This window comes from Mustela nivalis (genome assembly GCF_964662115.1).
Source record: "Mustela nivalis genome assembly, chromosome: 6".
NCBI lineage: Eukaryota > Metazoa > Chordata > Mammalia > Carnivora > Mustelidae > Mustela > Mustela nivalis.
This window is the reverse complement of record NC_139025.1, coordinates 17964569-17992177: the sequence shown is the minus strand read 5'-3', so window position 1 is coordinate 17992177 and position 27609 is coordinate 17964569. Positions and strand designations below refer to the sequence as shown.

The 27609-nt window shown below is 42.2% G+C and overlaps 2 protein-coding genes across 5 annotated transcripts in view; one reads left to right on the top strand and one right to left on the bottom strand.

The window, feature by feature from the left end:
- Positions 1-27609, bottom strand: part of SAMD15 (sterile alpha motif domain containing 15) — a gene marked incomplete at its 5' end in the record, with an annotated part of 42806 nt that overhangs the window by 2081 nt on the left and 13116 nt on the right. The window contains one exon of one of the 2 annotated variants that reach the window (XM_082733645.1): positions 24319-27586. The exons of the other annotated variant lie outside the window; for it this stretch is intronic. Within the exon in view, the coding sequence (XP_082589771.1) occupies positions 27368-27586 (219 nt within the window). The 3' untranslated portion in view covers positions 24319-27367. Of the gene's footprint in view, positions 1-24318; positions 27587-27609 lie in introns of those variants that run through there. 2 annotated transcript variants of the gene reach the window in all.
- On the top strand, positions 507-25184 carry NOXRED1 (NADP dependent oxidoreductase domain containing 1; the record flags this gene model as incomplete). Of its 3 annotated transcripts, none has more annotated exons than XM_082733659.1 (6): positions 507-2071; positions 7017-7213; positions 8977-9157; positions 9741-9892; positions 10730-10952; positions 24588-25184. In XM_082733659.1, the coding sequence occupies 6 exons, from the start codon at positions 1983-1985 to the stop codon at positions 24763-24765; spliced, it is 1020 nt and encodes a 339-aa protein (XP_082589785.1). In that variant the 3' UTR covers positions 24766-25184. The 3 variants fall into 3 exon arrangements, with proteins under 3 accessions (XP_082589785.1, XP_082589786.1, XP_082589784.1); XM_082733660.1 differs by having other exon boundaries at positions 648-718; XM_082733658.1 differs by lacking the exon at positions 507-2071 and adding an exon at positions 5152-5321.

Here is a 27609-nt window from a genome sequence, read left to right as displayed (position 1 = left end):
GCTCCTGTGGAGTGGGTGAAGTGATAGAGGAACAGGAGCTATATAGAAGCACACAGCAGGGGGCGCCAGGGTAGCTTAAAAGTCTGTCTTCTGCTGGGGTCGACATCTCTCGGTCCTGGGATTAAGCCTGGCATTGGCATGGGGCTCCCTGCTCAATGGGGAGTCTGCTTTTCTCTCTCTGCTTCTCTCTCCCTGTGCCCTTTTTTTTTTTTTTTCAAAATTTTATTTATTTATTTGACAGACAGAGATCACATAGACAGGCAGGCAGAGAGAGGGGGGAAGCAGGCTCCCTGCCCAGCGGAGAGCCCAATGTGGGGCTCGATCCCAGGACCCTGAGATCATGACCTGGGCCAAGAGCAGAGGCTTAACCCATTGAGCCACCGAGGCACCCCACCCCAAATAAATAAAATCTTAAAAAACTACGACAACAACAACAACAACAACAACAAAACCCATAGCAGGCTTTAAGGGATGTGGTTCTCAACTGGTGACAATTTCCCCCTCAGGAGACCTGTGTCAAAATCTGGAGATGTGCTGTTGCTACAACCAGTGGGTGCTACTAGCTTCTAGTGGGTAGAAGCGGGAACACCACTGAACATCCTACAGTGTAGGACAGCCCTCTCCAACAAAGAATCATCCTGCCCAGAATGTCAGTAATGCAAGCCTACGTTAAGGTGATCAGACCTCCATCTCTTACTTCTCTGCTTTGCAATTCCAGGTAACTTCATAGTTCCTTTCCTAATCATCCCTCTTGCATTGAACAGGAGTTTAATTTGCTAAATTGTGCTGAAGTTACTGGCTGATCATCCAATAAACCATGGTGGCTTGATTAATTAGTATACTATCAGGATTCATTTAGAGGAGCAGAATCATGAGGCATATGCAGTCTGTCTGTATGTGGAATTCGTTAGAGGCATTTGACTTTATTCAAGTATGGCTCTGGTTAAACAGTCTCTGGAAGATAATTTTCGGATCTGGTGGTAGAGCTGGATGTCTGTAGGGCATGCAGTGGGGAAGGGAAGGTGGATAAAATGTGAGGAAAAGCAAGGACAAGATGGAGCCCAGGAGGATGGACAGGAACCCTTGTCAGTTCTCACTGGCTCCAGTGTTAAGGAAGTGAAAGTCCTACAGCTGGTGGCCTTTATTGCAGACCTGACCACACACCTGGCTCAGGAGAGTGAGAAGCTGTACGAGTGTCCAGGGGAAGTTGTAGCAATTGCTGGTCCAACTGTGACCTCACACCAACACGGTACCTAGCAGACAAAGTACCTGCCCTCACCTAGCAAGCCTCAACACAAAATGCTGTTGCTTCATTTCAGCCTTTCAGATCTTGCACAAAAGTCTCTTGTGGCACACCCTAACCAGAAACATTCAGGGAAGGGAATTCTGGGAAATGTAATTCAGGCTAGCCAACTTGCCATGTTACAAAGCCACAGCCACTGGATCCCCATTTTTGAGAATGTGTTAGTGAAGAATGGGCTTAGAGTCCACATCTGTACAGGTTCACCAATGCTGCATGGTCAGGCTGAGTGGGAAGGTTTTGAACTTCTTTTTCCTTCAGGACAATAACATCACATGCAACATAAGGAGGTGTTTTCTCGAACTTGATAAGAACTTCCATACTTTTCATTTCAAGTGCTAAGATTGAGAGTGACTTAAGAGCCCTTGTATGATGGTCAACTAATCTTCGACAAAGCAGGAAAAAATATCCAATGGGAAAAAGTCTCTTTAACAAATGGTGTTGGGGAAACTTGACAGCGACATGCAGAAGAATGAAATTGGACCACTTTCTTACACCTATACAAAAATAAATTCAAAATGGATGAACGACCTAAATGTAAGATAGAAAACCACCAAAATCCTAGAGGAGAAAACAGGAAGCAACCATTTGACCTCAGCTGTAGCCACTTCTTACTAGACCTACCTCTGGAGGCAAGAGAAACAAAAGCAAAAGTGACCTACTGGGACCTCATCAAGATAAGATGCTTCTGCATAGCAAAGGAAACAACAAACCCAGAAGGCAACTAGTGGAATGGGAGACCGTATTTGCAAATGATATGTTGGATAAAGGGTTAGTATCCTAAGTCTATAAAGAACTCATCAAACTTAACACCCTAAAAACAATCCAGTTAAGAAATGGGCGGAAGTGGGGTGCCTGGGTAGCTCAGTCAGTTAAGCCTCTGCCTTCAGCTCAGGGCATAATCGCAGGGTCCTGGGATCAAGCCCTGCCTCACATTCCCTGGGAGCCGCCTCCTCCTCTGCTGCTCACTCAAAGTAGTATGGAGTTTCCTGCTTATGCTTGCGCGCGCTTTCTCTCTCTCTCTCTCTCTCTCGTCAAATAAATCTTTTAAAAAAAAGAAATGGGGAGAAGACATGAATAGACACTTTGCCAAAGAAGACATCCAGATGGCTAATAGATACATGAAAAAATGCTCAACGTCCCTCATCGTCAGGGAAATACAAATCAAACCACAATGAGATACCACCTCCTGCCTGTCAGAATAGCTAAAATTAACAATGGAGGAAACAACAGGTGTTGGTGAGGCTGTGAAGAAAGGGGAAACTGTACACTATTGGTGGGAATGCAAACCAGTACAGGCACTCTGGAAAGTAGTATGGAGTTTCCTCAAAAGTTAAAAATAGAACTACCGTATGGCCCAGCAATTGCACTGATAGGTATTTATCAAAAGGATATAAAATAAAAAATGCTGATTCAAAGGCGCTTATGTGCCCCAATGTTTATAGCAGCATTATCAATAATAACCAAATTACGGAAAGAGCCCCAAATGTCCATCAATTGACAATTGACAAACAGATAAAGAAGATGGGTGTATCTGTTCGTATATCATATACACTGTGCATGTATATATGTACATACACACAATAGAATATTACTCTGATGAAAAAGAATGAAATCTTGCCATTTATAACAACGTGGATGGAACTAGAATGTATTATGCTAAGTAAAATAAGTCAGAAAAATCAGATGATTTCACTCACATGTAGAATTTAAGAAACAAAACAGATGAACATAGGGGAAGGGAAGGAAAAGGTAAAAACAGAAGGAGACAAACCAAAAGAGACTCTTAACTATAGAGAACAAACAGGGTTGCTGGAGTGAAGGTAGGTGGGGGATGGGCTAAATGGCTGATGGGCACTTGGGAGGGCCCTTGTTGGGATGAGCACTGCATTCGTGTGTGGGTGATGAGTCACTGGATTCGGCTCCTGGAAGCAGTTCTGTACTGTATGTTAACTAACTTGAATTTAAATAAATAAAAAAAATTTTAAAAAGCCCTGCTATGAAAGGGATTAGAGAAGCCAGAGACATGAAAGGTCACATATTGTGTGATTCCTTTCAGATGAGATGTCTAGAAAAGATAAATCCACAGAGACAAAAAGCAGGTTTGTGGTGCCAGGGGCTGAGGAGGGTGGCCGGCATGTGGGAAGTAACTGCTTAATGGTTATAAGGTTTCCTTTCATTGGGGAGATAAAAGTGTTTTGGAGCTAGAGGTAGTGGGTGTGAGTGTATTGTGAATTGTTCACTTCTAAATGGCTATGTTACATGAGTTTCACCTAAAAAAAAAATTTTTTTTTTTAATTTAAAAAGTGGTTTAGAGTGATGCCTAGCTGGCTCAGTCTGTAGAGGGTCTGACTCTTGATCTCAGGGTCGTAAATTCAAGCCCCACATGGAATGCAGAGATTAAAAAAAAGTGGATTAGGGATTTGATCGAGTTTTGATTTCTGATCTCAGTTTTGCCATTGCTATAATAAAATAGAGTTCTGAATATCACTGATTCTTTCCCTGGCTTTATTGAAGTATAATTGTATAAAATTAAAAATTAAAAAATTATATTTAAGGCATACAACATGATGATTTGATATATATTGCGAAATGATTACCACAGTTAATTAACACATCTGTCATCTCATACAGTTATCTTTTGCGTGTATGTGGTGAGTACATTTAAGATTTCAAGTATGTTAATTTCAAGTATATAGTATAATTAACTGTAGTCACTATGGTGTACCTTAGATTCCCAGAACTTACACATCTTATTCATTGGTATCTTGAATACAAAAGGAGTTTGAAAAATAACTGCTTGAGTAGTGCTGAGATTTCTATGATATTACAGTCTAGGAAAAATCTAGAAATCTAGAACCTTCTGTTAGGAAAAGGAGGATCCCATACTTCCCTATTTCTAGTGCTCCTAGAAGTAGTGGAAAGGGGTGCCTGGGTGGCTCAGTCGGTTGAGTGTCTGACTCTTGATTTCAGCTCAGGTCATGTGAGATCAAGCCCTGTGTAGGGATCCACACTCAGTGGGGAGTCTACTTGAGATTCTCCCCCTCTCCCTCTGATCCTCCCCCCTCAAATAAATAGATAAATTATTGGGGGGGGGCGGAAACTAGTGGAAGGAATTCCTGTCCTCATGAAGGAGGTCTGAAAGCATCTCTGTGGGGCTGGCCCCTTTAAGTCTCAGAGACTGAAGTAATCTGGAAGCTAAGGAGTCATAATGACAACTTTCTTGGTAATTCTCCTTGGAAATGTAGTTCTTACTCTCCAAGACCAGAAGTACTGAGGAGTAGTGCCACCTTCTCCTCACTTTGGTTGGTGAGAGATCAATGTAAATGGGTTTATATATCTCTGGCTTACTTTTCTAAAATCCAAATGTCCTTGCCCTAGGCAGGGCACCATGTTAGTGAATTTGGGCTCTTTCCCATCCTTTGCGGAACACAGAGTTTAGTGAAAAGAATTCCTCTGAAGCATGGTGTACATGGCCAATCCTATTTCTAAAGCCTTGGAGGGAGTGGAAGAGAGAAGGTCCTGGCCCACAAACATCCATGCCAATACACGAGCATTACTGCTAATGTAAATGCGTCTGTTGAGAAAAGTGCGTGTAGCTATGTGGAGGAACACTACTTTGGGTTTTTGTTCAGGTTTTTCATGAATACCTGGATTCATGAAAAACCTGAACAGACCTGTGGGCGGTCAGTGCATGGGAATCCTCCAGGACTCACAGTGCAAGTACAGAGCGTGGGAGGAGAGAGGTGCTGTCAGCCCACCATCATGAGAGCCTGTGACTTGGGTACACGCCCTCCTGCATAGACTTCCAAGACAGGGAGCCAAACTGATTGCTATCTGTCACTGCAGGAGATGGTGGCTTAGAAATGGACATGCTAGGGGACCTTGAGTCCCTGCAGTTTGAGTATGGGATTCAAGAGGAAGATCGCAGCTGGCTGTATTTGCAGGGCCGTTCTCGAGGGCTGATGATCAAGTCCTGTGCCCATGCAACCTTCTTCTGCAAGCTACTGTGTAATTTGAGGTAAGCTAGGTCTCCAAGGTCTGGCAGATGGAGAAAAGCCTCGCTGAGGAGTATCCAGACAACTTAAACTTTCTATGTTGGAGGATAACTTGGGCAGGGGGTGTGTCCTCCTACCTTTTCCAATCCACAGTCAAACACTACGAGTCCGAAGGCACTGGGAAATGAATACCAGAGTCCCTTGGCTGTGGTTACATAATGAAGCATAGATTATGATTTTGTGTGGTGGGTGGATTGGCTAAATGATCATTTCATTTGTTCACCCTTTCCTGGACCCCCTGGGACCACGAGCTTGTCTTCCACTGCTACCAATGACTAGCTATCCTGTGGCTGTTGGCTGAAAATGAGGGTGGTTCTTACTTTCAAGGGCTAAGCTAATGGTGGAATTCTCCCTAACAGGAAAGCCACCTGAAACTTTGGGGGTCCTTTTGGTCAGGTGACTTGCATGAAACCCAGGGATACTGATTTGCAAAGAAGCTCAGTCTAGTCCTGCCCTCTGGTATCTCTGTACCATGTGGCTTTGATCATTTAAACAGGAAGTGTCTGAGAACCAAGTATCTAAGCCCAGACTCTTGGATTGTGTAAGCTACTCCTGGAACATTGGTAGTGCCCCCTGCCCCCAAACTATTTTTTTTTTTCTGAAATTAAATCTACTCCTGGATGGTGGGACCAGATCTGAATTGAACATATTACTGATATAGCAGAGACAAAAAGGGGCGTAATGGTCTACTGATTGGTTGATAAGAAGACATAAACCTTCTGGTTGCATCCCAGATGAGTGGTGAGAAACCAGAATGTGACATTTCTGGGAGGCATTTTATATTTGGAAGGATCAGGCACAGAGAAAACACTTTCCTTTCAACCTAGAGAGAAGCCTTAAATAGAAAGTGGCTTGTGATGTTTATATGGAAACTCCAGAGCTTAAGACTAATTCTAATAGAAGTAGAAAACAAGTATAAGATTGTCATATAACAACAGAAAACAATGCCTTATGGATTCAGACGTCCGACTTTGTTCACCTTGGGCCAAGGAAGTAGATCCAGAACCCACAGTAAGTGAGCCTCTGGAAAAGAGTGACCTCAAACCTTTGATCCTCCAATTCTCAAGTTTGTTTCCCCCTAATACCACTTACTCTGATAAATCAGATGTTTGAAAAAAGCTAAGTTCCCTGGTTACCCAGATGTATGCAAAACTACAATAGCAAACCAGAAAGAGTCGGTATGTGGTAGGACAGGGGAAATCTTATCATGGTGGCAGTGAAAACTGGCCGCTGGCCGCACAGGAAGCGGGGCTGGAGCTGGCCCCTGTGTCCCAGGGTGCTGCACAGACAGTCGGCAGTTCACAGGGAGAGTTCTGAGTCAAACGGTTAAGTATTCAGACCTTGTGTTTAAGCAGGCAGGGAAATGCATGGTACGTGTAACAACCGCAACACAATATGTTCATTTTAAAAAATGTTTTAGACAAGTTTTGGTCCCTTGAAGGGGTACGCTTTACTTTGGGGCAGATTCACTCAGGGCACCTTTCCTTCCCTGGCAATGCTGGAGAAGTGGCCCCTAACCGGAATGCCTTGTCTCTGGGGCGCTTAATGTGCCCCAGGCTGCCACACGAGGGTGTTGGAGCACAGAGCATTGAGGTTCACAGTGAAGAGCTACAGAGCACACGTGTATTTATTTATGTATCTGTGTGTTCATTCTCCAGAGAATCGTTCCACGAGAAGCAAACTTCCAGCTGTCTCTCGACTGGCGTGGTTGCTGACATTCCCAATGATGATGAGCTAAAGGTAGGCATCATCGGAGGCGGCCACCTCGGGAAGCAGCTGGCTCGTGTACTGCTTCAGCTTGTCCCCATCCCTGCTGAGAACCTGAGGATCTCTACTCGGAGGCCAGAGGCCCTGGGTGAGGAGCAGTGTGTGGCAGAGAGGGGCTCGGGGGTTGACGAGGCCATTTTGAAAGGGTCCCTTGAGAAAGGCACCCCTGCACAGAGATGCTGAGTTCTCTGCTCACTAGCCCTGAAGAAAGTTAGAAAAATGTTTGTGTGTGTGTGTGTGTGTGTGTGTGTTTAAAGATTAATTTATTTATATATTAGAGAGAGAGATCATGTGCATGCCAGTGGGGGAAGGGTCAGAGGGCAAGTTAGAGAGAGAATTTCAGGCAGACTTCCTGCTGAGCACGGAGCCTGAAGCAGGGCTCGATCTCATAATCCTGAGATCATGACCTGAGCCGAAGTCAAGAGTCAGACGCTCAACCGACTGAGCCCTTAATCATCATTTTAATATGAGGCCCCTTATCCAGGTGCCCCAGGTGCCCCTTAATCATCATTTTAATATGCCTTTAAAATTTTTTGTTTTAATACATTCTTCATTGATCACTAGAAGAACTGAATATGTTTTATAGTTCCATTTCTATTTCTTTTTCTTTTTTTTGAGTTCTTTTTGTCCAGTTTTTCTGTTGGAGTGCCTGAATTTTTCTTATTAATTTGCAAGTATTCTTTCTCTATTAAACTTAAAAAAAAATCTTACCATGTGAGACAAATTTCTGAAATTTCATCAAAAGGACCAGTATATGTGTTTCAATAAGGTACATATATTCTTTGGAAAGCATTATATTTATTAATAATAAAATTACAGTTTTAGAACATCTCTGCATGTTGCATAAGGAAGAATTCAAGATGCTTAGCATCAGTTTTTTTTTTCTTTTTTTAAAAGATTTTATTTATTTATTTGACAGAGAGAAGAGAGCACGAGCTGGGGTCGGTGCGGGAGAGGGAGAGGCAGGTTGTCCACTCAGCAGGGAACCCAGTGCGGGGATCATGACCAGAGCCGAAGGCAGACGCTTAATCCAGGTGTCCTGGGTTAGAGAGCACTGGGCTCTCTGCTCAGCAGGGAGCCTGCTTCCCCCTCTCTCTCTGCCTGCCTCTCTGCCTGTTTGTGATCTTGTCTGTCAAATAAATAAATAAAATCTTCAAACACACACACACACACACACACACACACACACTACCTTATGTGAGTTTACATTTTTATGTTTGAAATCCATCTCAGATAAGTACAGTGATTAACTGCCAATGACTGAAAGCAAATACAGGAGTCATCACATTTCTCCCAACATTTCAAACTATCTTGTTCTCAATATACTTTACTGAAACTGTCAGTGCATCTTTCCGACTCCTCCCAGCCTCTGTCTTGTGTTCTTCTCCTGTCCTCGCTTTTCCCACCAGCTAGAGCCCCGGGATTTCTCAAAATCTCAGTTTCCTCATCTGTAATATAGAAATAATACTAGTCTCAAAATGTCCTTGTGAGGATTGCCTTCCATAAGTATGTAAAGTACGTTGTATGCCACCTGGCATAAGATAAACTGTCTGTAAATTAGAGCAAGAAGCCTTCTTCCCGATGATTTTTCTTCCTAAACAAACAAACCTGAAAAATTCTAGCATTTGGTCCAAAAGCAAGATAAGGATGAATTACAACCTCCAGTGACACTAGCTGCTTTGCTAATGGTGTTAGGGCATGGCCCGAATGCTTTAGAAGACGTGAGGACAGGGTCTCTTTGATTTACGTGGAGACAGGACTCGAGAAAGAGTCGTCGTCATCCTCTCCCCACAGCTGATGTTTAGGCCAAACCCCTTTGTACTGTCATCTTTCTTCCTTTATCCCTCCCAGATGAGTTCCAGAACCTGGGAATCCAGTGTTTTTACCATAACCCTCAACTGGTGGACTGGGCCAACGTGATATTCCTCTGCTGCCTGCCATCTCAGCTGCCTAATATCTGCCTGGAAATTCAAACCCACCTCGAGAAAGACCACATCGTGTACAGCTTTGTAGCTGCCATCCCAATAGCCAGGTACCCTGTTTGCACGGCGCTGGCAGAGCTGCCCCATCCCCTCATATCTGGCTCCATCCCCCACCTGCACCCCAGCCCCTTACATCCCGCTTGGAGTTGGTCATTCACAAGAATAAGGCGGAAGCAGCTTCTTCTGCAACACCCAGCCTGTCTTTCTAATTGTGTCTTCTCCACTTCTCCATAACCACCCCTTGAGGCTGGAATGTTTTCTTTGATGGGCAGGTGCATTGTTTCCCTCCGCTTGAAGCTGACTAGTGTTCGCCCCTTGCATCAATGGGAAGGAAAACCGTCAGTCAACAGCATGAAATGTGATTGACGGCGTGTGTCAAATATTGTTTTTGTACCCCTGCTGTCTAGCCTAGCGCCCGGTGGGAGACACTAAGTGTCCAGTAGGCTGCGGAACAATCCGACTAGGAAGCAGTGCCCTCCAATCTGCCCCCACCCCACCACCACGTTTGCCTCCAAGGGGTGCTGTGCAGGGCAGGAAGTCATTGGGGTTGGATGTGATCCAATGCAGGGGATCGTGGGGTGGTTTATGGGAGTCCTAGCTCTGCCCTCCCTGTCTTGGGGGCTTTCCTTTCAGGTTGAAACTCCTACTGAACCACACCAATATCTTGCGGCCTCAGTATCAGTGTGTTGAAGAATGGGTCAACATCTGGGGGGCCAATAAGGACATCACAGCGGCCCTCCAAGATCCTGTGATTCTTCAGGCCACCTGCCCGTTCAGTTCGGCTGGTAATGGCTCACCGTGTTTTGGGCAGTCTCTTGAAAGTTACTTTCCTCTCAGACTGGTGCTATTTTATAATCCCAGCGTGTGTGGGCTTGTGTGTGTCTTGGGTATGTGTGTAGGGGGCTACAGGCTGGACACATTCTCAGCTATTTAGGTTTATTTGTTTTGTTTTTAAAAATTTTATTTATTTGAGAGAGAGTAAGGGAGAGGGCATAAGCGTGGGTGGGGGGGCAGAGGGAGAAGCAGGCTCCCCGCTGAGCAGGGGGCCCAACACGGGGCTCCATCCGAGGACCCCAGGAACATGACCTGAGCCAAAGGCAGACACAGACACTCAACCAGTTGAGCCACCCTGGTGCCCCCAGCTATCTAGGTTTTGAAAGGGAACGGTTTTGGTGGCGCAAAGCCTGCCTGCTTTAGGGAAAGCAGAGAAGTCTAAGCGTTGTTAAGGCTGAACCAGAAACAGCCAGAGGTAAGAGCCTGTTTAAATAGGAGGATGTGATGTTGGGCCTTAACGGCTTTTCCCTGCTCTAATCTTGTATTTTCCCTTAAGTCTCTTCTTCTTGATGGAAGGATCATTCTAGAGATTTCTAGAATGCTTTTGCCATTAGCAATGCCTACATTAGTCACCCCCGTCCTCCTACGGTAGGGTTAACATGCCATTTGTTATAAAGGGCACAATTAGGGCTCTGGGCTTACAAAGAGGGGTGTTTGCTTATCTTCAGGTTCATATAACCAACCTGTCTTGGAGAAAAGGCGGCTGTTCACTGTCTGGGTTTGTCCTACATTCTAGGCAAGCCCTTTTGGTGATGCTAACTGGTATTTCCCTCCCCATGAACATGCAGGGGGAATAACCCTCAATTCCAAGTGGCTGGAGGGAGTGCTGTACACGGTCCTAAACGTCTGCACCGCCAGGGACGTGCCTCACCTACAAGCGCTGCAGCGGCTGAACCAACTGCTCCTCTCTGTGCACTCCGCAGCCTGTGGGAAGGATGGAGCGTCTTGCCCCACCCTCGAGTTACGTGATCTTGTCAGCCAGGTCTACAGCAAGAACCTGCCTCAGCGGAGGTAAGGCCTCAGACGGCTGGTGACTCTAATTTCCGCCACACTGTTGTAGCAGGTGCTTTGTTCTCTTTTCTCCTCTAATGTAATCTTTATTTCCTTTTTTCTCTCATGTAATCTTTAAAATTTTATAAAAATAATACATTCTTGGGTTTTTTTTTAAAAAAGGTTTGATTTATTTGAGGGAGAAAGAAGAGAGAGAGTGCACGAGCAGAGGGGAGGGGCAGAGGGAGAGGGAGAGGGGGAAGCAGACTTCCCACTGAGCAGGGAGCGGGGCTCCATCCCAAGACCCAGAGACTATAAATTGAGCTGAAGGCAGACGCTTAACCAACAGAGCCACCCAGGTGCCCCGAAACAATATATTCTTGTAAAAATTCCTTCTAGTGGAAAAGTGAAAGCTCTCCTTGGCTTTCCAAACACCATTTCATATGGTTTTTATATTTTGTCTTTTTAATGTATACATTTGCAAACATATATTTATGTTGTCATGATATTGTAACATGTATGCATATCTATATACATTTAAGAAACATGCAGACTATGTATACTGATTTTCACTTGCTATGTTATAGACACTGTTCTATGTCAGTACAATCATATCTACTTCATTTATGAGCAACTGCATAGGTTATCTGTTGGGTACATTATTTCATTAGATTTATTCATCTTCTTTCTTTCTTTTTTAAAGATTTTATTTATTTGACAGACAGAGATCACAAGTAGACAGAGAGGCAGGCAGAGAGCGAGAGAGAGAGGGAAGCAGGCTTCCCGCTGAACAGAGAGCCCGATGCGGGACTCGGTCCCAGGACCCTGAGATCATGACCTGAGCTGAAGGCAGTGGCTTAAACCACTGAGCCACCCAGGTGCCCCTTCTTCTTCTTCTTCTTTTTTTTTTTTTTTAAAGATTTTATTCATTTATTTGACAGAGATCACAAGTAGGCAGAGAGGCAGGTGGGGGGTGGGGTGGGCAGGCTCCCTGATGAGCAGAGAACCCAATGCTGGGCTCAATCCCAGGACCCTGGGATTATATATTTTAGAATCCGTCAGATCTAACGAAGGCAGAGGCTTTAACCCACTGAGCCACCGAGGCGCCCCTCTTCTTTTTTTTTTAAAGATTGATTTATTTATTTGATAGAGAGGCAGTGAGAGGGAAAACAAGGAGGGGGAGTGGGAGAAGCAGGCTTCCTGCTGAGCAGGGAGCCGGATGTAGGACTCTGGGATCATGACCAGAGCCGAAGGCAGATGCTTAACCAACTGAGCCACCCAGGCACCTGGTCTTATTTCTTCTTGATGGCAATGTAGTTTTCCCGTGCCCCAAATTCTGAATATGGGCTCCAACTAAATATTCTTTTTTTTTTTTAATTTTATTTATTTATTTGACAGAGAGAAATCACAAGTAGGCAGAGAGGCAGGTGGAGGGCGGGGGAGCAGGCTCCCTTGCGCCAAGCAGAGAGCCTGATGCGGGACTCGATCCCAGGATCCCAAGATCACCACCTGAGCCGAAAGCAGAGGCTCAACCCACTGAGCCACCCAGGCGCCCCCCAGAGATCCCAATGTGGGGCTCAATCCCAGGACCCTGAGAATATGACCTGAGCCAAAGGCAGAGGCTTAATCCACTGAGCCACCCAAGTGCTACCCCCTTTTTTTTTTAAAGATTTTATTTATTTGTCAGAGAGAAAGCAGAAGCAGAGGGAGCAAAAGGCAGAGCAGGCAGAGGAAGAAGCAGGCTCCCCGGTGAGCAGGGAGCCCAATGGAGGACTTGATCTCAGGATCCCAGGATCACAACCCGAGCCAAAGGCAAATGCTCAACCGACTGAGCCACCCAGGCGTCCTGCAACTAAATATTCTTGTACTTACTTTGCATACTTATACCAGTATTTCTGTTGGATGAATATCTAAAAGAATATTTTAGAAGAATATTTTTGGGTCAGAGGTGAAATATATTTCACGTTTGATAGGTATTCCCGAATTGCTTATCAAAAATATGGTGCCTATTTACATTCCCACCAGTACTGTGTGGGTGTGCCATTTCTCTATAGCTTGATTACTTGACCAATCTATTTAACCTTTGATAATCTAATAGGGAAGAATTTTTGCCCTTGTTACCAGTGACCTCCATGCCACTAAATTCACTGGATACTTTTATGTATTTTAAGATCTTCGTTTATTTTATTTATTTTTAGAGAGAGAGAGAGAGAGTGCTCTTTTATTTTATTTATTTTTAGAGAGAGAGAGTGCGCTTGCGTGCGCACCAGTGAGGGAAGGAGCAGACAGACAGGGAGAAAAATCCCAAGCAGACGCCCCACTGAGTGCAGAGCCTGATGCAGGGCTCAATCTCAGAATCCTGAGATCAGATCATTGAGCTGAAATCAAGACTTGGATGTTCAACTGAAAGAGCCCCCCCACTCCCCCAAGTGCCCCCACTGGATGCTTTTTAATCCTTTTCTTCCTTGGCTGTTGAACGTTCCAACCTTGAATTAATCTCTTCTCTTGACTTTCCTGATAACCTCACATTCTCCTGTCTCTCCAGCCCCTCCTTTGCCAACAGCACCTCTTCTGCCTCATCCTGTCTCTGGGAGTTTCCAGGGCTCTGTCCTAGGCCTTCTTTGCTTGCCATCCTGCACTTCGTTCATGGGTACTCACCACTTCAGGGACTTTGGCTGCCATCTTTCCATGGACAGCACACAACTCTGTATCTCTATCCTAGATGTCAGCTTGAAACCCAGGAAAGTTTGTGGCCACCATCTCCCTTCAAACTCGACTAGTCCGGTAGCATGCCTGCTGTCATACCTGCTCTCCTGGTGTTTCCTGCCTAAATACATGCTCCTTGCCAAGTTGTTCAAGCCAGAACCTTGCGAGTAAAACTCAATTATTCTAATCAATCACCAGCTGCCTGTGAGGCACTTTCTGTTGGGGGATTTTCCTTCCCCGTTAGCCTGTGATTCCTTTATCTCTCTTGCCTTGGATCTCTTTTCCTGGATCTCTCTTCCTCTGGCATGGATTTTTTCTTTCATAGTGGTGGGTCATATCCTCCAGTAGCTTCCTTACAAAAGAATGCATAGGAAGTAACTTAAAGAGACTATGTCTGGGGGCACCTGGGTGGCTCAGTGGATTAAGCCGCTGCCTTCGGCTCAGGTCATGATCTCAGGGTCCTGGGATCGAGTCCCGCATCAGGCTCTCTGCTGAGCAGAGAGCCTGCTTCCTCCTCTCTCTCTCTCTCTCTCTCTGCTTGCCTCTCTGCCTACTTGTAATCTCTGTCTGTCAAATAAAATAAATAAAAAAATCTTTAAAAAAAAAAGAGACTATTTCTGAAAATGTTTTTATATTAACATAATATTTTACTGCGAACATAGCTAGGTATTGAACTCTAGGTTGGAAGTGATTTTCGCTCAGAATTTTAAAGGCATTACTTCATTGTCTTATAGACAAGTTGCTGTTGAGAGGAACAGTGCCATTCTAGCTTTTGAATTCATCCTTCGAAATCTGTTTCTTTTGTCTCTGAGAACTTACAGGATCTTTTGACCTTAGTATCCTGAAATTTTATATTGCGTCATGATGTGTGTCTATTTTATTTTATTTTTGATGTGGATCTATTTAAACTCACTGTGTTGGGCACAGGGTGAACCTTTCCTTTTTTCCCTCCCTTAATTTAAAAAATTTTGTGAGATATAACTCTTACACAGAAAAAGTACGTATCCCCTAAATACATAAATATCCAGTTTAATTAACCATTGTAAAGGAAATATCCATGTAAGTGATACACATAAAAGAAACAGAACATTCAGTAGTCCTTCTTAGTCTGAGTGTCGTGTTCTCCAATTTTCTCCAATCATGTCTGATAATATTGTCTCCTTTCCTGTTTTCTTTCTTCTTTTTCTAAATATTTTGTTAGTCCATTGTTGAACCCCCTGGACTGGTACTCTGATTTTATCTTTCCTACTTTTTAAAAAAAGATTTATTTATTAGAGCACAAGCAGTGGGGAGGGATAAAGGGAGAGGAAGAAGCAAACTCCCCGCTGAGCAGAGAGTCCAACATAGGGCTGGATCCCACAACCACAAGTCTATACCCCAAGCTGAAACCAAGAGTTGGATGCCTAACTGACTGAGCCACCCAAGTACCCCCATTTTGAATATTTTCTTATTTTTAAAAATCTCTTTAAGATTTTATCCCTTTATTTGACAGAGAGACAGCGAGAGATGGAATACAAACAGGGGGAGTTGGAGAGGGAGAAGCAGACACTTCTCAGAGCCCCATGCAGGGCTCATTTCCAGGATGCTGAGATCATGACCTGCGCTGAAGGCAGATGCCCAAGAAATGAGCCATCCAGGCTCCCCTTCTTTTTATTTTTTAAAAAGATTTTATTTATTTAAGAGAGAGCAAAAGTGTGAGAGGCCACAGGGGAAGAGGGCAGAGCAGAATGCCACTGAGCAGAGAGCCCGATTCAGGGCTCGGTCCCAGGACCCTGAGAGTGTGACCTGAGCAGAAGGCAGAGGATTAAGCAGGGACCCCAATTTTGAATATTTTCCTAGATTTTTTAGAAGTCTCCAGATATCCCTTTTTTACATGGCATCCTGTTGTGTTTTCACTATGCAATACCATCTCTTATCCCTTTGAGAATGTAAATGAGAGCGGGTGTTTTTCTTCTGTGAGGAATCTGTCTCCCTCAGGCTGTTCTCGGATTATTTGTTTTGGTCTCTATCTTTCATTTTCAAAGCTTTTTTCTTTTTCTTTATCTTTCTTTTTTTCTTTTTTTTAAGATTTTATTTATTTATCAGAGGGAGAGAGGGGGAGAGAGCGAGCACAGGCAGACAGAATGGCAGGCAGAGGCAGAGGGAGAAGCAGGCTCCCTGCTGAGCAAGGAACCCGATGTGGGACTCGATCCCAGGACGCTGGGATCATGACCTGAGCCAAAGGCAGCTGCTTAACTAAGTGAGCCACCCACGGGTCCCTCAAAGCTTTTTTCTATGGAGAACTCTGCTCATATTTCATATGTCTGCTCATATTTCCTTGATAAACCTTGAATACTGAGATTGTTAAGTCTTTGGGACCCAACTTGGGGAAAGAGAGCTGTGTATGTGTGGAAGAAGCGGGGTGGTCTTAATCTCAGGAAACAAACTGAAGGTTGCTGGAGTGGAGGGGGGTGAGAGGGTTGGGTGTCTAGGGGATAGACATTGGGGAGGGTATGTGCTGTGTATGGTGAGTGCTGTGAGTTGTGTAAGACTGATGAGTCACAGAACCGTACCCCTGAAACAAATAATATAACAAATATATGTTAATAAAAATTATTAATTAATATATTAAAAATTAAAAAGAAGAGTGTGGTTCTATCACTAGATTTTTTAAAACTTTTTCCCCCTATATTTAGCAAATCCTTTCCTTCAATAGTGCCTACTGTCCCCCTGTCCAGGAACCCTCTAGTTAACCCTTCCAGAGAATAAATTTTCTGTTGGGGAGGAGGAGGGTCAGTCTCCTGACTGTACAGCATTGGGTAGGGGGCTGGGAGGGCCTCTCTCCATTTTAAGAATTTTTTTTTTAAATTTTATTTATTTATTTGACATAGAGAGACAGTGAGAGCAGGAACACAGGCAGGGGGAGTGGGAGAGGGAGAAGCAGCCTTCCCCTCAAACAGGGAGCCCAATGTGGGCTCGATCTCAGGACCCCGGATCATGACCTGAGCTGAAGGTAGATGCCCAGTGACTGAGCCACCCAGGAGTCCCTCCTTTTTAAGATTTTCAACCCGTCATCCTATTTTTAGTCCCATCTCACTCCCACTTCCTGATGTACTTCTTGAGTCTTCCATAGGTTCTGTGATGTAAATGGACTGAGTCTTGGTTTTCCCTGTTGCTGACTTCAGATTCAGCTCAGTGTTATCATTTGTCTATATTTTTTCCACCTTCCAACTTGCAGCTCTTGTGTTCATCTTATTCTCATTTTATATTCTTTGCTTATTTTTCCTTTGGATTATTTGCTTTTATTTATTGTTTTATAAAAGGTTTTTAGTGGGAATATGTTATGTATATTGGAAATAATTATCGTATTTCTCTTACTTTTTGGTAAATTTTGCTGTTTAGGGATTCTAATTTTTGTAGTCAAAATTGTTAAATTACTTCATGACTTTAGGGTTTCAAGTCATACTAATTAAGAACCTCTTCATCCTAAGATATTCTATATTTTCTTCTAGTAATTTTTAAAAAAATATTTAAACCTTTAATCAGTTTGGGATTTTCAATATCTTCTATTCATTTTGGAAAGCCAGTTGACCTAACATTATTTATAGAGTAGCCATTTCTTTTCCTACCAATTTGAAATGAGATTTTTATCATTTGCTAAACTGCAAGATATTCATGGGTATATTTTTGGACTGTATTCTGAACTGTGGACCTATTTTTCTATTCCCATGCTATGATTAATTACTGTAATATCTCTCTATATTTTGGTATCTGTAGACCAAGTCCTCTTTAATCTTATTTTCCAGAGTCTTAATCCTTCTTACACAATTATTCTTCATGTGAATTTTTTAAAAAGATTTTATTTATTTATTTGACAGGGAGAGAAAGAGAGCACAAGTAGGCAGGGAGGCAGGCAGTGGGGGGCAGGAAGCAGGCTCTCTGTTGAGCAGAGAACCTGATTCCGGGCTTGATCCCGGAACCCTGAGATCATGACTGGAGTAGAAGGCAGAGGCTTAACCCCCCTGAACCACCCAGGCACCCCTCTTCATATGAATTTTTTTAAAAAATTTTATTTATTTGAGAGAGAAACAGCATGAGCAGGGGAGGGCCAGAGGGAGAGGGAGAGGGACAAGGGAACTCCCCACTAAACATGGAGCCTGACTCCGAGCTGGATCCCAGGACCCCAAGATCATGACTTGAGCTGAAGTCAGACACTCAACTGACTGAGTCACCCTGCTGCCCCCTTCATGGGAGTTTTTAAAAAATAACCTGAAAATTTAGAAAATTAACAAGTGCTTGTAGTAAACAAGGTATTAACTAAAATGTACCAAACAGAAAGTGAAATGTGCTGTGTATGGTGAGTGCTGTGAGTTGTGTAAGACTGATGAGTCACAGAACCGTACCCCTGAAACAAATAATATAACAAATATGTTAATAAAAATTATTAATTAATATATTAAAAATTAAAAAGAAGAGGATGGTCCTATCACTAGATTTTTTAAAACTTTTCCCCCCTATATTTAGCAAATCCTTTCCTTCAATAGTGCCTACTGTCCCCCTGTCCAGAAACCCTCTAGTTAACCCTTCCAGAGAATAAATTTTCTGCTGGGGAGGAGGAGGGTCAGTCTCCTGACTGTACAGCATTGGGTAGGGGGCTGGGAGGGCCTCTCTCCATTTTAAGAATTTTTTTAAAAGAAATTTATTTATTTATTTGACATAGAGAGACAGTGAGAGCAGGAACACGGGCAGGGGGAGTGGGAGAGGGAGAAGCAGCCTTCCCCTCAAACAGGGAGCCCAATGTGGGCTCGATCTCAGGACCCCGGATCATGACCTGAGCTGAAGGTAGATGCCCAGTGACTGAGCCACCCAGGAGTCCCTCCTTTTTAAGATTTTCAACCCATCATCCTATTTTTAGTCCCATCTCGCTCCCACTTCCTGATGTACTCAGATCCCACCCTCCACATGTAACTACTATTAATATATGCTGTGATAAATGAACTGAGAATGGGCTGTGTCTAATGTTAAATCACTGAGTAGGATGTTTGCTCTTGGCTTCTGGCACTATTTATCAAGTTGAAAATGAAGGAGAAGTGATAGAAGATCATCCTTTTGCAACCTCTAATGAAATAATCTGGGCAACATTAGGTGAAAAGTTGATGGGGGAACTTCATAATGAGTAGATCAGCCTGAGTCTGTTAATCAGTGTTAACACTGCAGAAGGAGAGACAATGTGTTACTAGATAAAAATAGACACGAATTTGAAAAAATAGACACAGAAGAGATGTCCTTTTTTTTTTAAAGTTTATTTATTTATTTATTTATTTATTTATTTATTTATTTATTTGATAGAGAGATCACAAGTAGACAGAGAGAGAGGAAGGGGAACAGGCTCCCTGCTGAGTAGAGAGCCTGAACCGAAAGCAGAGTCTTTAACCCACTGAGCCACCCAGGCACCCCCCAGATGAAAAATTCTTATAAAAAAAAAAGTCAAACCTGGGGCGCCTGGGTGGCTCAGAGGTTTAAGCCTCTGCCTTCGTCTCGGGTCGTGATCTTGGGGTCTTGGGATTGAGCCCCACATTGGGCTCTCTGCTCGGCGGGGAGTCTGCTTCCCCCTCTCTCTCTGCCTGCCTTTCTGCCTACTTGTGATCTCTCTCTATCAAATAAATAAATAAAAATCTTAAAAAAAAAAAAAGTCAAACCTGAATTTGATCAGGTCTGTAGATATAAATTCAAGAGGCAGGAGAGTATTAAATGACCATGAGATATAATCAGCAAAACCCAGAATATGGGAAACTTTAGAGGCTAAACAACTGAATTTCTTCAACAAATAAACTACAAGAGAAAAAAAAGAGGAAGGGGAAATCAAAGGTTTTAAAAAAAAGACTTAAAAGTCACATGAACTGGGTATCTGGATGGCTTAGATGGTTAAGCGTCTGCTTTTGACTCAGGTCATGGTCTCAGGGTCCTCAGATCTAGGTCCTCAGATGTAGCCCGGCATTGGGCTTCCTGCTCAGCAGAGAGTCTGATTCTCCCTCTGTCTCTCCAGCCAACCCCTCTGCTGTGCGTGCATGCTCTCTCTCTCTCTCTCAAATAAATAAATACAATCTTTAAAAATGAAAATTCACATTAACCAAAATATATGTGTAGACTGGGTTTCATATCTCTCCCTTCCTTTAATTAATATAAAAACAACATAAATAGATTTCCTAATATTAAGCTTTCATTGCATTCTTAAACTCTACTTAGTGATACACTTCCAAATCTGCTTTGCTTGTATTTTATTTAAGACATTCACATCATACTCAAAAATAAAATTGGTCTGTCGTTTTCGAATTTGGTATCAACATTGTATTAACCCTATAGAATTAGGAAGCCTTTAGTTCTGGAACAGAACAGAGAAATTATAGATCTCTTGAAGATTTGACAGAACTTTACTGTAGGTCTCTGTGGTCCAAATATCTTGCAGGGGAAGTTGCTATTTGACTGTCTTTTCAGTTTTTCCAGTTTGTGATCTGTTCGGGTTTACAATTTCTTGAGTCAACTTTGGTCATGGTATTTTTCTAGCAGAAATATTTCATTTTTATCTGGATTTCAAATTTGATGGCCCATGACTATACTTGTATTTTTAAAATCTCATCAGATTATATCTCATTTTGTATTTCTAAGATCACATATGTGTTTAACATTTTTTTTCTTGGTTAAATTTGCTAGCAGCTTGTCTATTTTATTGATTTTTAAAAATAATCAGTTTATAGTTTTATTTATTCTACTGGCCCACTTTTTAATTCAAGTATTTCTACTTTTATCTTTAATAATTTGTTCCTCTTTTCTTTTGTGTTATTTTGTGGCTCTTTTTCTTAGCTTCTTGAATATTTACGGTTCATTTAATTTCAATCACATTATTATTATAAAAATAGTAAGAGCTAAGAATGCTCATCTAGCCTCTTCAGCTATGTGCTATTTTGGTCTTTAAAATAATCATGACCTTGTTGGGCACAAAGTTCCTGTGTTATTCAAATCCATTATGTCCTTGCTACTCAGACTAGCTGGGATCCGTGTCATCATCTGGGAATTTGTTTAGAAACACAGAATCCGGGGCCCCACCCCAGTTATATGAAATCAGAATCTGCATTTTTACAAAGTCCCAAGTGATAACTGTATTCAAGTTGGAAAAGTGCTATTTTTTATTCTTTTTCATCAGATGATTTGTTAGAATGAGAAGCATGACATATTAGTTTTCCACTCTGATTGTCTCACATTCTCTTTATATTTCTAATAATCTTTGTAAAGTTGGAAGCCATATCATCTGACGAAAAAATGCTCATAACTTTTATGTCCTCTTGGTGAATCGTACTTTTTTTCTCAATACTTGTTTAAATTTTTTAAAACTCTTGTTTTACTTTTTTTTTCTTTTAAGATTTTATTTATTTATTTAACAGAGACACAGCAAAGAGAGGGAACACAGGCAGGGGGAGTGGGGGAGGGAGATGCAAGCTTCCCACTGAGCAGGGATCTTGATAGAGAGCTCAATCCCAGGACCCTGGGATCATGACCTGAGCCAAAGGCAGAGGCTTAACTACTAGGTCACCCAGGCGCCCCATTAGCTTTTTTTTTTTTAAGATTGTATCCATTTACTTTCGTTTGAGAGAGAGAGCATGAGGTGGGGCAGGGAGGGAGCAGAGGGAGAAGCAGGGAGCCCAATGTGGGGCTCCATCCCAGGACCCTGTGATCACAACCTGAGCTGAAGGCAGCCACTTAACCCACTGAACCACCCAGGCACCCCTAAATGAATAATCGTTAAAACACAAATAGATTGGGGCACCTGGATGGCTCAGTGGGTTGGGGCCACTGCCTTCTGCTTAGGTCATGATCCCAGGGGCCTGGGATTGGGCCCCACGTCGGGCTCTCTATTCGGTGGGAAGCCTGCTTCCTCCTCTCTCTCTGCCTGCCTCTCTGCCTACTTATGATCTCTCTCTGTCAAATAAATAAATAAAATCTTAAAAATAAATAGGTAAAAGATTTATTTTAGAGAGAGAGCAGGGGGAGGGGCAGAGGGAAAGGGTGAGAGAGAATCCTCATGCAGACCCTGCACTAAACACTGAGCGTGACTTGGGGCTCGATCCTAGGACCCAGAGATCATGACCAGAGTGGAAAGCACGAGTCTGCTGCTCAACTGACTGAACCACCTAGGCACCCCTCAAAAAAACTTTTGAGATAATTGTAGGCTCATGTGCAGTTTTTTTTTAAAAAGTCGTTTCAGGGGTAGAATTTAGTGATTCATCAGTTGCATGTAACACCCAGTGCTCATTACATCAGGTGTCCTCCTTAATGTCCATCAGCCAATTATCCCTTGCCCTGACCCACCTCCCCTCCAGCAACCCTGTTTGTTTCCTAGAGTTCAATGTCTTTTATGGTTTGCCTCCCTCTCAACTTTCATCTTATTTTTTGCTTCCCCTATGTTCGTTTTGTTTCTTAAGTTCCACATATGAGTGAAATCCTTCACATGCAGTTTTAAAAAATAATACAAGGAAATTCCACATACCCAATTATCTACTTCCCCCCAACGGTACACATTTTAGTACAAATATCTCTACATGGATATGATAAAGCTATGATAGAATACTACAAGCAGGATAATGCCACTGATATAGTCAGGACCTAGAACTGATCTGTCACTGAGTGACCCTTCATCTTGGCCATCTCCTCATCAACTTGGCAATTGTTAATTTGTTTTTCATTTCCATATTTTGTGATTTCCAGAATGTCACATAAATGGAATCATGGAATATGTACCCTTTGGGATTGACCTTTTTCATTCAGCAAATTCTCTGGACATTCACCCAAGTTGCTGTGTGTATTAATTGTTCATTCCTTCTTATTGCTGAGGAGTATTTGTAGCATGGATGTACCTACTTTAATCATTCATCTGTTGAAGGACTCCAGAGTGGTTTCCAGGTTTTGGCTGTTTTGTTTTTGTTTTTTCTCTTTCAGTTTTTGGCTATTAGGAATAAAGTTGCTATGAACATTCGTGTACAGATTTTTTGTAGCCATCATTTTTCATTTCTCTGGGACGGATGCTCATGATTACCATTCCCAGGTCATTTGGTAGTTGTATGCTTTTTGTTTGTTTTGTTTTTAAGACACAGCCAAACTGTTTTTCAGAGTGGTTTCAGAGTGTAACCGTTTTACATTATTACTAGCAATGTATGATCCAGTTTCTCTACATTCTCACCAGGATTTGGTGTTGCCATTTTTATTTTACCATTACATTTACCATTACATTTGTAGATTAATTTGTGGACAAGTGACATCTTTATTATGTTGAGTTTTCCCACCCATGAACACAGTATGTTTCTCCATTTATTTAGATCTTCTTAATTTCATCAACATTTTGTAATTTTCAGTATACAAGTCTTTTTTTTTTTTTTTTTGTAAAGTTTTATTTATTTGGGAGAGAGATTACAAACATGAGCAGGAGGGGCAAGAGGGAGGGAGAGAGAATCTCAGGCAGACTCTGTCCTGAGCAGAGCCAGATGCCAGTCTCAGTCTCATGACCCTGAGATCATGACCTGAGTCAAAACCCAGAGTTCACCACTAAACCAACTGTGCCACCCAGGTGCTCTAGTATGCAAGTCTTTACATGTTTTGTTAGATTTACATCCAAGTATTCCTTTTGTGTATGTGTGAATGGAACTGCATTTTTTATTATAGTGCCCAAGTGTTCATTGTGTGTACACACACACACACACACACACACATATAAATACAACTGGGTTTTGTATTGTTTGTTTCCTGTGATTTTGCTGAACTCATTGATTAGTTCTGGGAAATTCTTTTTGTAGATTCCTTGGGATTTTCCACATAATCATGTCATCTATAAATAGAGACAGATCTTTTTTTTCCCCCAATCTGTATGCTATTTTTCCCTTTTTCTGCTTTATTCCATTGTCTACAACTTCCAGTATATGTTAAATAAGGGGGGTGAGAACAGATATCCTTGCTTTTACTCTGATCTTTTTAACACTGTAACAACCCTATGTCTTGATACTTTTTAACTTGAATTATCTTGAGTTATAAAGTTGCTCTATTCTCATTTGTGTATTTATTTCTACTTCTTTTCCTATAAAATTGAAGAAGATATCTTAAAAGAAATGAGATATTTTCTATTTTTTAAAAGATTTATTTATTTATTTTAAAGAGAGAGAGAGAGAGAGACAGTGCAAACACTGGGGGAGGGGCAAAGGGAGAGGGAAAGAACCCTAAGCAGACTCTGCATTGGGCATCGAGTCCTATGTAGTGCTCGAGCTCATGACCCTGAGATCAAAACCTGAGCAGAAACCAAGAGTCAGACACTTAACTGACTGCACCACTCAGGCCCCCAGATCTTTTATATTCCTAATGCCCATGATACTCTTATGCATCTATGTCTTTTTCTTTTCTTTTCTTTCTTTCTTTCTTTTCTTTTTTTTTTTTTTTAGAGAGCATGTGCATGCAAGCAGAGGGGAGAGGGAAAGGGAGAGAGAGAATCTTAAGCAGGCTCCACATCCAGCACAGTGCCTGACATGGGGCCTGATCTCATGACCCTGGGATCACGAGTTGAGCCAAAATCAAGAATCCAATGCTTAACCCACTGAGTCATCCAGGTGCCCCTTATGTATTCTATTTCTAAATTTAAGGGACAAATACTGAAAAGGATGTCAATGTCATTGTTATAATCATTCTTTAATTATGAATTTCCTCCCAAATGCACTTAGAAAAATGTACTTAAACATGCAAAATGCATCACAAGTACAATTAACTCCACATAGTGAAAAGCTGTAGCTGAATGTTTATGAATTTTAATTAGTTTGATGTAGAAAATAAAGAACCTTATTTCCAAATGTTGGAAAACTTTAAAGGAAATGTTTAACAGCCAAATCAGATGTATTAAACAGACATAAGAAAGTAACAGTATTTTTTTTTTCACCCCAGGCCTTTCCCCTGGTTTGATCTGACTGCGGTGCAACTCAAGGAAACTCCCTTTAGTCAGCATCTCTCAGTCAGTCCTGCTCTCCAGGACCACCTTACCTATCGATACTGTGATTCATTTGGCATCTCCCTAACCAAAGAACAGCAGCCAGCGGTTTCCACGGGCTCTGCCTCTCAGTAAGAGAAGAGACCTCGGAAATTTTTTTCCCTCCACAATGCTTGCACCCTGATTATCACAGTTGTCACTGGGAGTCATGTGAGTGTACTGTGTTTGCCACATATTTGGGCACTGAGGAATTAGAAAATGGTACTAATTAATCTTTAACATACAGAATAAAATGAGGTCTTTTATATCAGTATATCTGGGTATGTCTGGCTTTTGGAAGCAACCAAATGAAACCATAACCTGACACACTTAAGTTGCTTCCCCAGGAATATAAATTATCTTTCTTCTAAAAGCTAACTTCAAGAAGTTAAGTCATAATTAGACAATACATACTGTGGCTTGTTTTCCTATAGCAGTGTGTAGCTGACAAATGATACGTCTTGATTTTCTTACCACTTTGGATAAAGAAGTAAAATGTGGTAAATGACCTTAATTGAATTATGACTCATTTCATGCTTATTTCAGCTATATATAACTTCCCTGGAACTATCTTATTTAAAACTGTTCCCATTTAAACCATTTTCTTTTTATTTTTAAATAGATAAGGAAGTACTGCTTGACAGAGAAAAAAATAGCTCATCTCAAATTTTTGGACACTTGGAGTCAGGACCCTTTCCTCTGAGATCTCTTTAGGCAATTTACATAGAAATATTTCCCAGTGGTACCCTAGCTGCCCCTCACTGACTGATTAAAACCACTTTAAACCACAAAACCATTTTTATAAACAGGTGGCATTTGTATTAATGGCTAAAAATAATTTTGCAAAATTTAGATCTTATTCTTATAGTGCAAAGTGATTCCCTTTATGTTTTGCAAATATTTTGTCAGTGAGTAGAGGACAACAGAAGTGAAGTGACTATGAGAGCAAGGACAACAATGCTGACTCTGCTCTGCCATTGACCAGAACCACTGTTTGCTAAATGCGGAAGTGCTCTTGAACAAAATCATTCACTGTACATGTAAATCACCACGGTGTTAGGTTAATCATTTACGTTTTTCCTTTCTGCATAACTGTAAGCCAGGCAATCTCAATGGTATAGTGTAGAATGGTCTGAGACAAAATTTCATTGGTCCCATTTGGGGAAAAAGTAGGTTCATCATCAGATAGTAACGCTTGGTATGAATGGTAATTTGAGGTACTGCTCCTTGTCTTAGGAGAAAAAAAAAAAAAAAAGAATTGGGATTCTTTGGACTATTCATTCAGGTGTAGGGAACTGGACAGAGTACATCCTTGCCCTTCTGGATTGTGGTAGTCCTTTAGTGGCTCTTAAGAGTTAAGCAGTGAGGCTGGGAAGAGGAAGAGCAGTTAAGTTTACACAACTGGAGAGGACCTGGTGTCATTCAAGCAAGAAGTATTTGGCCATTTCTTTTGAGCAGGTTGAGTCATGGGTAGACTCTAGCCTGAATTCATTAATTCATTCATTCGTTCACTCTTCCTTCCTTCCTTCTCATTTCCCTGTCCCTTCCTTTTCTTTCCCTTCCCTTCCCTATCCCTTTCCCCCCTTCTCTTCCCTCCCCCTCCCTCCCCTTCCCTCTCCCTCCCCTCTGCCTCCCTCCCCCTCCCCCTCCCTTCCCTTCCTTGTCCTTTCCTTCCTCCCTCCCTCCTTTCCTCCCCGACTTCCCTCATAAACCCTACCCCCAATGTGGGGCTCAAACTCACAACCCCAAGGTCAAGAGTGCATTCTCTACCAACTGAGCCAGCCAGGCACCCCCTGAATTTCATTTTATAAAGGTCTGGAAGGTACCACATAGAAGAGTCTTGTAAATAAACCCCCAGTCCCTATTCCGTAGTCAGTGGTACTTCTGTAAGCCACATCGTAAGGATAAATATAAATTTTTAAAAATACTAAAAACCTTTTTTCTTGAATGCAGAAAGGGAAAGACTCCCCTCCCCCCTTTTCTTAAAATATTTTCTTTAGAAAACATGTAATTTAAATCCTTTCTCTGTTTTTGAGATGTATGTAAATCCTCTAACAAGTTGAAGAAGTCAGACCTGCTGGTTTTTTATTCCAAGACTGTTTGGGAGGCTTTGGAGCCATGTCTTTGAAATGGGAGCACTGGGGAGGATGGCACCTGTCTCCCTGACCCACGTGCCTGGCTCCACATAGTAACTTCCTGTTTGTCATCAAGATATGAGAAATTTTATTCTTCCTTTGGCTGGCTACCTAAAAGGGTGGCATTTCCTTGACTTCATAATCTTTAGCAACTTCCCTTGCCTGTGATGCCCAACACTGCTGATTTAGTGCTGATTCAATAATACAACTGTTTCTTTTTCTGCATTTGCGGAGAACCTTATTCGGGTTGGCGGGAGATTTTACTTTTAATGCCATTTCTCTGACATGTTCCTACGACCAGATGCATTACTAGAATTTCTCAAGAATTACCCAGAAAGAGAAATATTGCTACCTTTGTTTAAATATGGGGCTAACTTGAAACACAAACAAAGAGAAAGTGCTGAGAGGTGGTGATAGAACTGGAAGTGGAACCAGAAGTTCTAACTCTAATCCTTAATGAAGAAGAGAAGAGAACCCAAAAGAACACACTTCTTCCCCCCAAGTAGTTCAGTTTGATCTTCCAAGGTAAGTGAAACAGCTTTCCCCTACAGTTCAGTGTCATGCTATGCTTCCTTCTCTTCGGGGGTGGTTATTTTTGGAGCATAATCCTGTAATCCTTCTGCTTGCACAAATTCAGAGAAGGTCAAGGAATCAGATTTTACCCCAGTGTGACCTTTTCGCTCTAAAAATAAGCCGATATTGTCCCTGTAGGGCAGGGTGATGGTGCGACTGAACAATGGCTCTTCAATTCCGAGGAGCACCCGTGTATGCCGAGAAATTGCCTACAATACAAGGATAATTTCTT